Source organism: Scomber scombrus, chromosome 15 (assembly GCF_963691925.1).
Source record: "Scomber scombrus chromosome 15, fScoSco1.1, whole genome shotgun sequence".
In the NCBI taxonomy this organism is placed as follows: domain Eukaryota; kingdom Metazoa; phylum Chordata; class Actinopteri; order Scombriformes; family Scombridae; genus Scomber; species Scomber scombrus.
In genome coordinates, this window is record NC_084984.1 from 25,939,009 (window position 1) to 25,951,538 (window position 12,530).

Below are 12,530 nucleotides of genomic sequence, written 5' to 3' on the forward strand. Positions count from 1 at the left end.
CACACTCCATCGTGCTGTAGTCTCCATGTAGAAAAACTGTGGGATGATTTCATGAGCTGGAAATGAATCATGGACTCACTCAGTGGAGCGCCCTGGTGGTCGAGTGGTTAGAGTGCATGCCATATAATCATAGGCCAGGGACCTATGCTGCAGGTCATTCCCCTCTCTCTCCTCTCCTCTCTGTTTCCTGTCGGCCTCTCTGCCAGACTGTCTGAATAAAGGCATGAAAAGCCTAAAAATAAATCTTAAAAAAAAAGAAAAAAGGACTCACTCTCAATGAGGCATTAAATCCGAGTAGTGTGCAACGCCCCAAGTAAGGACATCACAGTTGGGTGTGGTTAAAAGTACAACAAAAAGCACATTTCTAACCTCCACCCATCAGTGAGTAAAATAAGACAGGTGTTACTCTTCAAGCTACATGATATAAACTAGCCTGTAACTGTAGCTTTAAACGAAAATGGACAAGCTTTATCATTCAAACTCTCCTCACACCTCCTCTGACACGCTGTGGATTGTGTCAATGATCTTCTTCTTCAGTTTCTTCACTTTATCGGGCGGCGTCTCATTCAGACACTCCTCCACGTACTTGAGGAACCCGGCGTGCGGCGACACCGTGTGACTCTGACAGAACGTCCTCATGAAGTCCAGCACCTCGCCGGTGGCGTGCGGCGGCCGGCGCCTCGCTCGCTTTCGCAACCTGCCGTCGTCGCGGGAGGAGGACGTGGAGGGCGGGGAGGAAGAGGAGGAGGAGGAGAGCTGGGAGTCTGGTGGGGTAGGTGAGGGCGGGGCATCCAGCCTCTGCGATGTGACGGTGGTGGTTTGGTAGGTGGTGGAGGGGCAGGTTTGGTAGTGTAGGGAGGAGGATGGGGCTTGGCTCTCCAGGTGGGGGAGGTTGGAGTCCCGCGGTTGGGGGAAGTGGAGCTCTTCGGGCTGGTCGTCCTCGTCGCAGGAGTCGCAGAGGAACATGAGCTCGCGGTAGTGTTTCCACTTGGGGAGGTAGAAGTCTTCTGAGCCGCACGTTTTGTTGGCGCTCACCGCCTTGTGTTCACGCTGGAAGATGGTCCGCAGGTTTCTGAACTTTGTCTTTATGTCTTCCACTAAAGAACGAAAGAATAGCAGATAAACAACAGAGTTCTCGTCATCCAGCTCTACCATTACTCAAACAGCGTCATGGTTACCTGTGAATGGGACGGGCTCGTTGTTGGACAGCAGGGTGCTCAGTGTCTCCAGCAGACTCTGTCTCAGCAGTCTGTTCCTGTAACTCTCTGACTTGTGGTTCCACAGACAGCTGTGCTCTGAAGAAGAGAAAAAAAACATTCATTCATTATTCATTATAATACAAAAACCCTCTTCAGACCTCACTTTAACAGTTCATTAAGTACACATTTAATAATCTACAACTGTAAGAAATAAATAAATATAGCTGATTTCATGGTCACCACTGGAGTATCTGCCATAATTGGTGATATATGTAGAATTATGTCATCAAAGGATGAAGATTCATACGGTCAAATAGGGAAAAAAAATGTCCCAGTATCAACATGCAGATGGCATTAGATACTTGACAGCAATATTTTACTTTTTTTAGTGTATAAAGTGTATGAAGGAACCAAGACCCAAGACAAATTCTACTCAGTCTAATCAGGTGTTGTGTCATTTTAGTGCTGCGTGTCTTGAGTCTGTTTGTCAGTGTCCAACCCCTGAGTGGATCTAAACAGACCCGAGCCTACGCAGGATCTACTCCGATAATGTGCTCCATCACAATCACTGCAGGAGAAAACTGTGAGTCGACGTGACGAGGAAGTAAAAGGAAAAGTACAAGGAGGTAAGACCAACTGACACATCAGCTGTTTGCTCCTGTTTCTGACAAGACAACTGAAGCTAAACTTCTTTTAGGAAAATCTTCATCTACCAAGATTTATGCTGTTAGATCAATTTTGTATTTTTGTAATTTTTCTCAAGATTTATTTTGACTTTATGTGACAGTAGATGGCATAGAGGCCGACAGGAAACAGGGAGAGAGAGAGAGGAGAATGACCTGCAGCATAGGTCCCTTAGAATCGAACCAGGGTAGCTGCCATTATGTGGCATCCGCTGTAACCACACTGCTACCAAGGTGTGCCTGTATTTCAAAGATTTTATATTAGTTATTTATATTAAGTAAAACAAAGAGTAAATAGGTTAGAACATGTATCCATCTATCACTGAGTCAGCTACAGAAGGTTTTTATTGTTGCTAGGTAACAAGAGGTGGAATAGAATTTTCAAATATGTGTTTTCATTACTATGACTTTACATATCTTCCTCATGCCTCTCTATATGTATTTTGTATTCTACCAAGTAAGGACAGTAAGTTAGATGTCCTACATGTAAATGTTTCACCAAACTCCAGTTGGCATCAGCTTTCATAAGGAATACTTCTTGGGAAGAACATTGTCCCGATTAAACCTTTTTACAGTGTTTTGGGAACGCTGGTGAATTTTGTGTCAGCACCATGAACTAAATTCAGTTTGCTTAAATATCACAAAACTTGGACAAATAAAACCAAAACTAACTGCATGAAGAGATACTAGGAAAGAGAGGTTGAACTGGTCCTTTAACAGCTGTGAATATGAACCACTGTTAATCAATGATACCTACCAGAGTAAAAGGATATGAGCTGCTGAACTTTGGCTTCGTTCCAGTGGCAGCGGGCGTCACCGATCAGTCTGCTCTCCGTCAGAACCGGGCCGAGCACGGAGAACGTCAGAGGGGACGGGTTCGTGCAAGGTTTGGTATCCAGCGGAGAACTGGATGGAGAGACGGGGAGCGTTGAGGAAGCAGCGGTCTGACTCAATAGTTTGAGATTATCCGGAGAGCCGGTGAGGAAGATTTGGTAGGCGGCGCCGGCGTTGGTTTTGGCGTCGCTCTGACTGGAGGCGGAGGGAGCGGAGGTTTTGCTGAACTTCACGCTGTTGGTTTGGGTGGAGCTGGAGGAGAAGCTGCTCAGGGTGGACGAGGGCGTTTGGTTTCCGTGTTCGGGATCTTTGTCTTCAGGCGGGATCAGTATGAGCAGGTCGTCTGAGCCGTCGTCTTCGTCGCAGCACTCGCAGAGGAAGAGCAGCTGCTGGTAGTGTTTCCATTTGGACACGTAGAGTTTGTCGGACGCCCGGCTCGCCTGCACCGCCTTGTATTCACGGTTAAAAACGGTCCGGAGGTTCTTGAACTTGCACTTTATATCTTCAACTGTAAAACAACAACAAAGGACTAACAATCAGATTTTAGCTGGTGGATCTTTGTTGATCCATATATTCAATTCAACTTAAATAAATCCATATTTTCTACTCTTCAACTTTTTATGTCTAACTGAAAGAACGAAATTAAAAATCACTTACTACAGCTTTAAACACTGCAGTCATATTTCAACTTCTATTAAAACAGCTGTCTGATAGAGAGAAAACATTTTGATATCTTATTTTCATGTGATGTATAAATAAAGGTTTTCATTCAATATGACTCCTCATGAGACCATTTCAGATTCATGTGTACATGTACACACACTGGAGTCCTCACTATATGCAATTGATCAATGTATATTTCTGCTGATTTTAAAATGAACTATATATATATACACATCAGTTGGTGGTCTACTTAAAGGAGGAGTTCAACATTTTTGGGGAAAGACATTAAATTCTCTTTATAAGAGTTAGATGAGAAAATTGTTAAAATGTCTGTGGGTTATGTGCAGAGTTAGAGTTAGGATTCTGTTACCTTAGCTTAGCATAAAGACTGGAAGCTGGAACCATAGTTCAATGGGCCAACCACCCCTAAAGCACTCAGAACACCTCAATCTCACCAGCTCTGAGTTGGAAGTCAGAGCTGGGAATGACGTCACACCCGAGTTTATATCATACCAATTTAGAAGTCACGAAACCAGTTCTAGCCCAGTTAGCCACTGATAGCAGTACCAGATGATAAAAAACAGTGTAGCAACATGTCCACAGATAAAAGTTGGACAGTGCTGTGTGTACGACTCATTTACAAATAAGACAAAACTGCTAATAAACAGGATGTTACTACAACTTTCACACTGTTGATGTACGGGGGCTGCCATCTCGGATTTTGAAGTTGGGGCTGGTGCGGTACGTCTGACTTTCCGAGTCAGAGATCCGACTTCAGGGGATGTTCCAGTTGAAATTTCCATCTGGGAACTCGGAAATTCCGACTTTCGAGTACAACTGGAACGCACCATAAAGGCACAAAGTCACCAAACCTGACAACGTCACTGTGATAAGACTTCAGGAAGCTGCACACAGTCACTGCACCAGACTGTTACTTGCTTTTTTTACATTTGTGTTTGAGTATATGTTACACAAATGAGATACAGCATGCTTTAAGTGTGTATTCTTAAAAATATGAGAGTAAATATAGTCAGTGTATTTCCATTAATGTTGAACCATTCCTTTACAGTAGAGACTAACTTGGGAGACAGAAGCCTGTTTGGGATTCATGGTGGAGTTAAAAGGATGGGATAGGCTTCTAGTGCCATGATGTAAGGCATTATAAGCCAATAAACGTTTAACAATACTGTTGGTGGTGTTGTGTTGTAGCCTTTAAAAACAAGCAGGAACATGTGTTTACCTGAGAAAGACACTGATTGGTCAGACAGCTGGCTCTTCAGAGTCTCCAGCAGCTTCATCCTCAGCTGACGGTTGTTGTGGTTTTCAGACTTCTTGTTCCACAGACAGCTGTGCTCTGTGCACAACAACACACAACAACAACAACAACAACTCCCATCAGCTGTGAAACAAACGTGCAGTCATTGTACGAATCCAGATCATCATCATTAAGCTTTGTATTACCGGAGTAAAAAGCTATCAGTTCGCGCTCCCTCTCGTCAGTCCAGTAACATTTCACCATCATGTTGGAGGGGATGCAGGGGGACGTGGAGGAAGGCGAGGAGGTGGATGGGGTGGGGAGGAAGGAGATGATCAGTCCCGGGGACGGTAAGACAGGCCGGCTCTCCTCCTGCTGAATAATGGGAGGCGACAGCGGCTGGACGTCTGCGCCGTCGTCCAGGTCCCAGCAGCCCTGCAGGAACATGAGCTGCTGGTAGTGTTTCCACTGCGGCACGAACACGTCGTTGGAGCCGCACACCTTGCTCGCCTTCACCATTTTGTACTGACGCTGGAAGGTGGTACGAAGGTTCTTGAACTTGTTCTTGATGTCTTCCGCTGGAGAGAAAAACAAACCAGGAATATTTGATTTTTTTTCAACCTCCTACACAAAATGCATCTTTGAAAAGTTGACTGCAGCGTTACCTGTGAAGGGAACGGGCGGAGGGTGAGCTGACAGAAGTATCCTCAGGCGTTCCAGGGTTTTCCATCGCAGCTGTCGGTTCTTATAACTCTCTGACTTGTGGTTCCACAGACAGCTGTGCTCTGAGAAAGTAGAACATACAACAAGAGAATTAACTCGACTGACATAAACAACACGTGTACTTCTAGCTTAAGGTCAACAAGTCTGAACTAGAAGAAATGTCAAATCTTGCATCACAAGTTCAGTCAGCCTTTTTTTTTTTTTTTTCAAATGCCTGGAACACCATTTAGTATCAGAGAGTACAATTATTTTAAAAAATGAGGCACATGCTGTCATTAATCTGCATGTAAGCCAATCAAAATTAATTGTTTTCAGCTCACAGTAAACTAGGCTTTCACTGACTGATGTCTGGAAAAGTTATAAGTCAAGATATAGAAGTAGAAAGTTTATTTTGCAAAAAATATATACATATATAAAGGTAAAGTATGTATATGTTATTATTTTTCTTTTTTTCCCCCTTGGTTATTGTTGACAACTGCTGTAACGCAATAATTTCCCTTTGCAGATCAATACAATCTCAATCTATCTATCTTTAAGTAGAGTAGGGTGATGTTGCTGTTACTTCTACAGTGGTGGTTTACTGGGATCGTCATTTATGGTGTCGCTCCGATGATGTCATTACATATGGTGCTTTTTGTACCGTAATTTCACTGAGTAGCTCTGGTCTGGAGCACATACTGTTTACATGCTGACAGATGTTTATTATTACCTTCCTAATGTGGAGGATCTATGGAAGCCCTCTTTACAGTGGGTTCACATACACCTACATAAAGCACAACTGCTCAGGATGTCAGATTTGATTTGATATGACACATTTAACATGAAACTATAATGAACTGTTTGTCCCTGGTGCCCACAACTGGGGACAAACAACAGGAGAAAATCTATACATTAAATATACTGTACCTTATTGTTCCTGTCAAATACAGAATACAATACATATAACTGTTGTACAGTGTGTGTGTGTGTGTGTGTGTGTGTGTGTGTGTGTGTGTGTGTGTGTGTGTGTGTGTGTGTGTGTGTGTGTGTGTGTGTGTGTGTGTGTGTGATTATACTGTCAGCCAACATTAGTGACATTCGAAATACTATATTTGTCAGATCAAACACTATAAATCAGATTAGTTTGATGTATTGACTGTTAATGTAGAATTCATACAAACATCAGACATAAGTGCACAGTAAGCTATAATTGTTACTATGTTTAACTTACAAACCCTACGTTGATTGTTTTACGACCTAGTAAAACACTTTACAACACGAGGAGCAAGACTTCATTCATCTATTTCTATCAGAGCTGCAGGTGACTACTTTATAAACCACCAGCAGGCATTATTAAGGCTTTTTTCAGAGGGGGAATGAGAGCTAACTTCACTTCCAGTTGCTAGTCGCCATTGCTGTTATCAGTCTGCGTCGCTCATTGCTAATAGCCGTCGGTCCCGTCGAGCAACGGTTGCCCACATATGTTGCCGTTACTGTCAACCCCGTAGAAGAAAACACAAACTTTCAGAGCAGTTTCATCCCCCAGTAAGAAGTTGTTGTTGTGATAGAGTGTTCGACTTACTGGAGAAGAATGCTATGAGCGCCCTCTCTTTCTCCTCCGTCCAGTATCTCTCCGGAGCGAAGCTGAACGGAGATATCTCCATGTTTGTTGTTGCCGTTTGGTCCTTCTTCCACTCGGCTCTCTCTCGGTCACGTGACGTCCAACCCCGGGCTCTGATTGGACGCACGTTACTGGACGCATTGCCCAGTAGAGGTCGCTGTTGTTTTTTATTTTTCGCCAGTGAGCAAAACAGTCGCACTAAAGCTTATTTATTGATTGGTTTATTTCTATTTCAGATCAGTTTCATGTAGTTGACTATTTCAATAAAGTAGATGGTTTAAAATATTTGTAGAAAAAATAAAAAAAACCCAAAACATTAATTTAAGATGAATTTAGAACACTGTACTTTGAATGAAAATGTGTCCTATATTGGTTTCTCCATAAAAGGTTTGTCTCATTAAAATCCTTAACACATTTCCTCCAGCTCCCTTATTTAAAAAAAAAATCAATTAATAAAATAATATATTTATATAATATCTATCTATAATATCTATAGCTAATATTCTTCATTTTTAAAGTTTAACTGCTGGATACTACATTTCTCTGAAAAATCATTATTTAGTGTTTGTGCATGAGAGGCGTTGAGTTTCCATCTCACACTTGTGTAAGTTATCCGACACCAATCGGCTTCCCAACTAGCTATGATGTCACCAACCACGCTCTTAATCACACGCCTTAAACCTGGATTTGTTGAGCACAGAGAAACCACCCATCAGCAGATGAATGAATGAAAACAAACTGCACACACATCATTCTGTACAGTGAAGCTCAAAAATCTAACTGACGGAACAAGAAGAAAAATACATATTTGAGTGGAGGGGGACTTTAAGTAGTCATCTTGATCTTGGAAATAGCAGTAAACAGTCTGACCATACAGTCCATGTAATTCTGAAGCTTTCTATCATTTCAAGAAATAACCTTCAATCTGGGCTTTTTAGCTAGAATGGAAGTTTTTAAAGTGTTCATAAAAATGGAAATTTCAAACATGTATGAGTGCTGGCTAACTCCATCAGCTGAAGATCATATGATACAACTGACAGCTCCAGATCAGTTTTTAATGGAACTTGTGGTAAGATGTTATTGTCAACTGCTGTTTCCAAGGTCATAAATAAACAGAATTATCTACTAATAAATAAAAAAAAGTATGATTAATTCATGAGAATAATGTCATATTTTTTATTCCTTAGATAAAATAATAAAAAGCAAATGATAATAGTTATGAGTGGTCAATAGTTAATTATTACAATTATAAGTCAAATGTACACTATTAAAAAACCTCTTTACAAAAGACATACACATCCAAACAGATAGAAGACTGTGGAAAAACTGACACCTGATTCAGATGCCAAGTGTTGCTCTGTTTTAATTTCCAATAACCAATAGCTGGCTTTTACAGTTCCAGACAAAACAGACAGACAAAGTGTATTTACAGTGAGTCCCATGTACATATCATTTCTTCACATATACAGACATCCAATCCGTGTACAATATTTACACCGTTGAGTCAGTTACTCTGCCACTGGACTAACTGAGTGGGTGTCAACATCAGTCAAACCATACTGAGTGTACACATGTACATTAATATCCTGCTTATCAACTCACACAATCCTGGATTATCACTAAGCCTGGTTTACTCAAACCTGAATTATGTGATTTGGGGTTATTTCAAAAGAAACTGGGATAGTTGTGCCAAAAATCTCAAAAGACAGATGGCAGTGATTTGACATCTTTGTCATTATAGTCATAAATGAAAACTTACTTTTTTGCTGATAAAATAGTGGAAATATAAGATTAGATTCAGTAATTGAAAGGGAGGATTCCTGCGTAAATACATAAAACTAAGTAAGTTGGTCTGATCCAGCGCCTTTCAAATTTTACAAAAAAGTAGAAGATATGCGTAAATATGAATAAACAGTTTACCAATTGTTCCATGTGAACACATTTCAAATTATAACCAAAGAGAATAAAAATGAGACTGATTGTGAAGACCAAGTGCCTTGAGATAACTTATATAAATAAAGGTTGATTGATTAGCAGGAGACTAGTGTGCATATTAATATACTCAGAAAAAGTCACAGATGAAGGAAATCATTTGTTTCATAGTCTAATCTGAACAAACATTAAAAAAAAAAAAGCAGAATGAAAACAGGAATCAATGCAAAAAAAAAGGAATGTTAATGCAAAGTAATTCAAACAAAAGATATCTTCATTGTTCATACATTTATGTTTTGGATTATTCTAATAAAGAGTCACATGTGGTGAAAATCAGGGCTGCAGCTCGCACTGAGGTCACGTCCTCTGTATTTTGGGGTTGAACTAAGACATTTTACTACAATTAAAAGTAGGCCTGTCACAATAACGTAATTATCAACATCATGTCTATATATATATATATATGGACTCACATGATACATGGATACTCTGTCCCCAACCATAATGTCAGTCTGTGTTTTTACACAAGTGTAGCACCCACTATCCAATCCCACCCCCCACCCCCCTTACATTATTATGCTATTATATTATCATTATATCAATGGTATAAAATGATCTTCAAATGACGATAATATCGTTTATCGCGATTATTTGTGACACAATATATCGTCAAGGAAAAGTCGTTATTGTGACAGGCCTAATTAAAAGTTGGGTAGTTTATGTCGGCCTTCCATAAGAATGTAATGAAATAGTTCATGGATGAACCATTTCAATTTGAATGAACCCCCGTGACCTTTTCACTACCGCCGCGCTCGGCACAAACTTGATATTTCTAACTCCACTAACTGGTAAGGCTCTAAGAATAGGTTCATCAACAGGATGCTTTTTTGTTCAGACTGACGCCTGTAAAGGTGGATTATAAAAGCATTCAGCTGCAAGTGGGGAACTGAACCCCCCCCCCAACCCAGACTGTTAGTGCCACTGATCTACACATCAACCACAGTAAAACAGGCCAATCCCACACTTCACTTACATTATATGACCGTAATGTCATTCAAATACATTTTACATTTTAAGGTCATAAAGCAAATAACTATGTACACTCTGTGCCATTTATATACTGTTAAACTCTTAAGCATTTCTTTCCTAAATCTCTAATACTTTCATAAAATATGTGCTTCAAGTATAAATTCGTTCACAGGTATATATCGCTGGTGTCGGGGAAATCCCTCAAATATGCAACATATGCTTTTGAAACCATACTGTGAAGGACTGTGGATCACGAAACACGACGCTCATGTCAAGTAAAAACCCTTATGGTGGGGTCCAAGCTGCCTTGTCAAAGCCCGCAGCCTTGTCTTTTAGGAACGGGTCCATGGTGTCATGCTGCCAATTAGGGGCCTTTCTGCTGAGTAAGGTTATATATTCATTTCTCAAAGATTGGTATTACAGCACTGGAGGATGTACTAGATGTTCAAACCGCATTTGGTGCCATTTGAAAAACGTACTAGCGAGATAAGAGCACAATTATGTCATAATGCCACCAAATTTGGTATGAACAATATGGAGCACAAACCCAATGGTGACACCACATTTGGTAGAAGTACAGTAAAGGTTTCTGGCACAACTTACAAAGTGCATGGAGAAGGGGAAAAAATGTCTAAAAAATGTCAAAGCTCCAGCAAAATGAACACCTTTATTAATAGACCAATGGGTTTTGGCGTGTGGCCTTCATCAGGGTCATGAGAAAAAACCTTTTTTTTTAAAAAGAAGATGATCCCAATGAAGGCTGAAAGTTGAAATGTGTTGGTCTTTTAATACATTTGTTGCTGGAGCTTTGACTATTTTAGACACTAAATTTGGTGCCATTTTGACATTCCATTGGTGACCTGCAGCTAAAACATTATCATTAAATATTCACAAATGTGTATAAGCATCAAATAGATATAAAAAAACAACTTGATGACATTTAAGGAATGTAATTAAGAGTTAATAGGAATCAATAAGTTATAGTGCAGGTTATGGTTGCATTTGCAAAAAAATTGAAGAATCTATTGTGAGAAAAAAAAACTGGTTTTCTGGTATTTAACTTGCAAATTTCCGAATTATACCATGGACAAAATCATTCTCACTAAAATTAAAAAAAGAAATGGAGTTGAAGTATAAACACTGTTGGTGCTTGGACTGCTTAGAAGATTAACACCTGGGAGGTTTTCCCTCTGCCAGCAGCACTTTTATAAAGTGTCTTTGATATAAAAAAATAAAACAAACACAATAGAAGACGAGTAAATTCAGGTTGAGTGTGATTTTTAAAAAAACCACACTGATCTGAGGTAGAGTGACAAACGGGGACGCTAACTGGAGGTTTTCTGTTATTTAACGTATCCTGCATCATTCAGGATTTTGTTTGTTTCTCATCTGAGGTATCTAAAATAAATATATTTTTTGGCTCTGTAACCAAAGCACTGTTTAAAACAATTCTCTCCTTTATGTCCCAGATTCAATTAAAAGACATTCAAAGTAATGAGAAAACTTAAAATAAGTATTAAGAGCGATATTGTGACATGTTGGATTTTAGGTAGTTGACTCATCTCTCAGCTCATCACATTCTTGTAAGCTTTGATAGCTCATGGCAGGTAAAGATACTGTACACTTAAAAAGAATAAAAATCCCGTTACCCTGCCAAAAAAAGAAAAAAAACGGTGACAAAAAAAGTGTTCTTCTTCTTCAACAAAAAAAAAAGTGTACAAAACAACACTGATGTTTTGGCTGCTGTAAATATGTTGCCGACATGTCTCCTTTGTACAATGACCCATAAAAAATAAAACGCAGCATTAAAATACAGCTTGGAAATGATACAGCTGAAGGTAAAAACACCTTTTCTTGTTTATCACAAAACAATCAACTTCAAGCTTAAAGATGATCAATAAGCTTTCAATTAAAACCTCAAAAAAACCTTCCCATTTTAAGTGGGCCTCACCCAAAAATGGGCCCTTTTTCATAAAAAAATTCCTGTCAATCAAACGATGGTTTAAGCCATGCTGTCCCCATGGCGCCGCCCTCGTGCTTCCATCCAATCAAACAATGACATCTTATGTGCAGCCCTTTGCTCCCGCCTCTTCCTTAAAGAAACATTTTTTATTGGTCATTCAGAAGATGTTACTGCCGCTGCTCCTAGTCAGTGAACTGATGTTAGTCCCGCCCTCGGGCAAAGAAACAATGCTATAGGAGCTTCTCGCTGTCAATCGCAACCTTCTGACAATAGAAAGTCCCGCCCTCTGGCAAAAAAAACATGTTACTGGTTGTTTTTCCCTGGTAACAAAATGTCAGTGTCAGTCCCACCCCTTGTGGTCCTTTCACCTGTCCATCAAACGATACTGTCCTGCAGCAGAGGCTCAAAGTCCTCGTCGCTGGCAGTGGGAGGGGTCTCCTCGTCACTGCCTGGGAGGGGTGTGTTGATGTGGATGCCCGCCAGCGTGGACAATGACTCTTTGCTGTCTGGGCGGGGCTTGTCGCTGAGTGACAGCTGAGAGGCCGAGGAGGAAGGGGAGGGCTTCTCGGGGATGAAGAGTGCGACGATGAAGGCGACGACCACCACGGTGCACGCCCCCAACAGGAAAGGTGGGCCGGGGATGAGCGCT

The 12,530-nt window shown here is 40.6% G+C and overlaps 2 protein-coding genes across 2 annotated transcripts in view; both read right to left on the reverse strand.

Moving 5' to 3' along the window:
• Positions 1–256: 256 nt before the first annotated feature.
• On the reverse strand, positions 257–7,000 carry LOC133995566 (uncharacterized). Its single transcript, XM_062435022.1, has 7 exons — positions 6,919–7,000; positions 5,300–5,419; positions 4,841–5,212; positions 4,620–4,733; positions 2,640–3,224; positions 1,179–1,295; positions 257–1,097 (listed from the first exon to the last, which is right to left on the reverse strand). Exons 1-7 carry the CDS (start codon positions 6,998–7,000, stop codon positions 487–489), a joined length of 2,001 nt encoding a protein of 666 aa, XP_062291006.1. The 3' UTR covers positions 257–486.
• A 5,236-nt stretch (positions 7,001–12,236) lies between these two features.
• The window catches only part of mfsd14ba (major facilitator superfamily domain containing 14Ba), a 12,454-nt gene continuing 12,160 nt past the window's right edge, over positions 12,237–12,530 (reverse strand). Inside the window, exon 11 of the mRNA XM_062434206.1 lies at positions 12,237–12,528. Coding sequence (XP_062290190.1) covers positions 12,257–12,528 — 272 coding nt within the window. The 3' untranslated portion in view covers positions 12,237–12,256. The remainder of the gene's footprint in view (positions 12,529–12,530) is intronic.

Excerpts from the sequence above, each read along its gene's own strand:
- LOC133995566 (XM_062435022.1), bottom strand. The coding sequence starts at position 7,000 with ATGGAGATATCTCCGTTCAGCTTCGCTCCGGAGAGATACTGGACGGAG. Across the intron at positions 5,420-6,918 it reads GCTCATAGCATTCTTCTCCA|AGCACAGCTGTCTGTGGAAC; the intron begins GTAAGTCGAACA and ends CTACTTTCTCAG. Across the intron at positions 3,225-4,619 it reads CCAATCAGTGTCTTTCTCAG|TTGAAGATATAAAGTGCAAG; the intron begins GTAAACACATGT and ends GTTGTTTTACAG.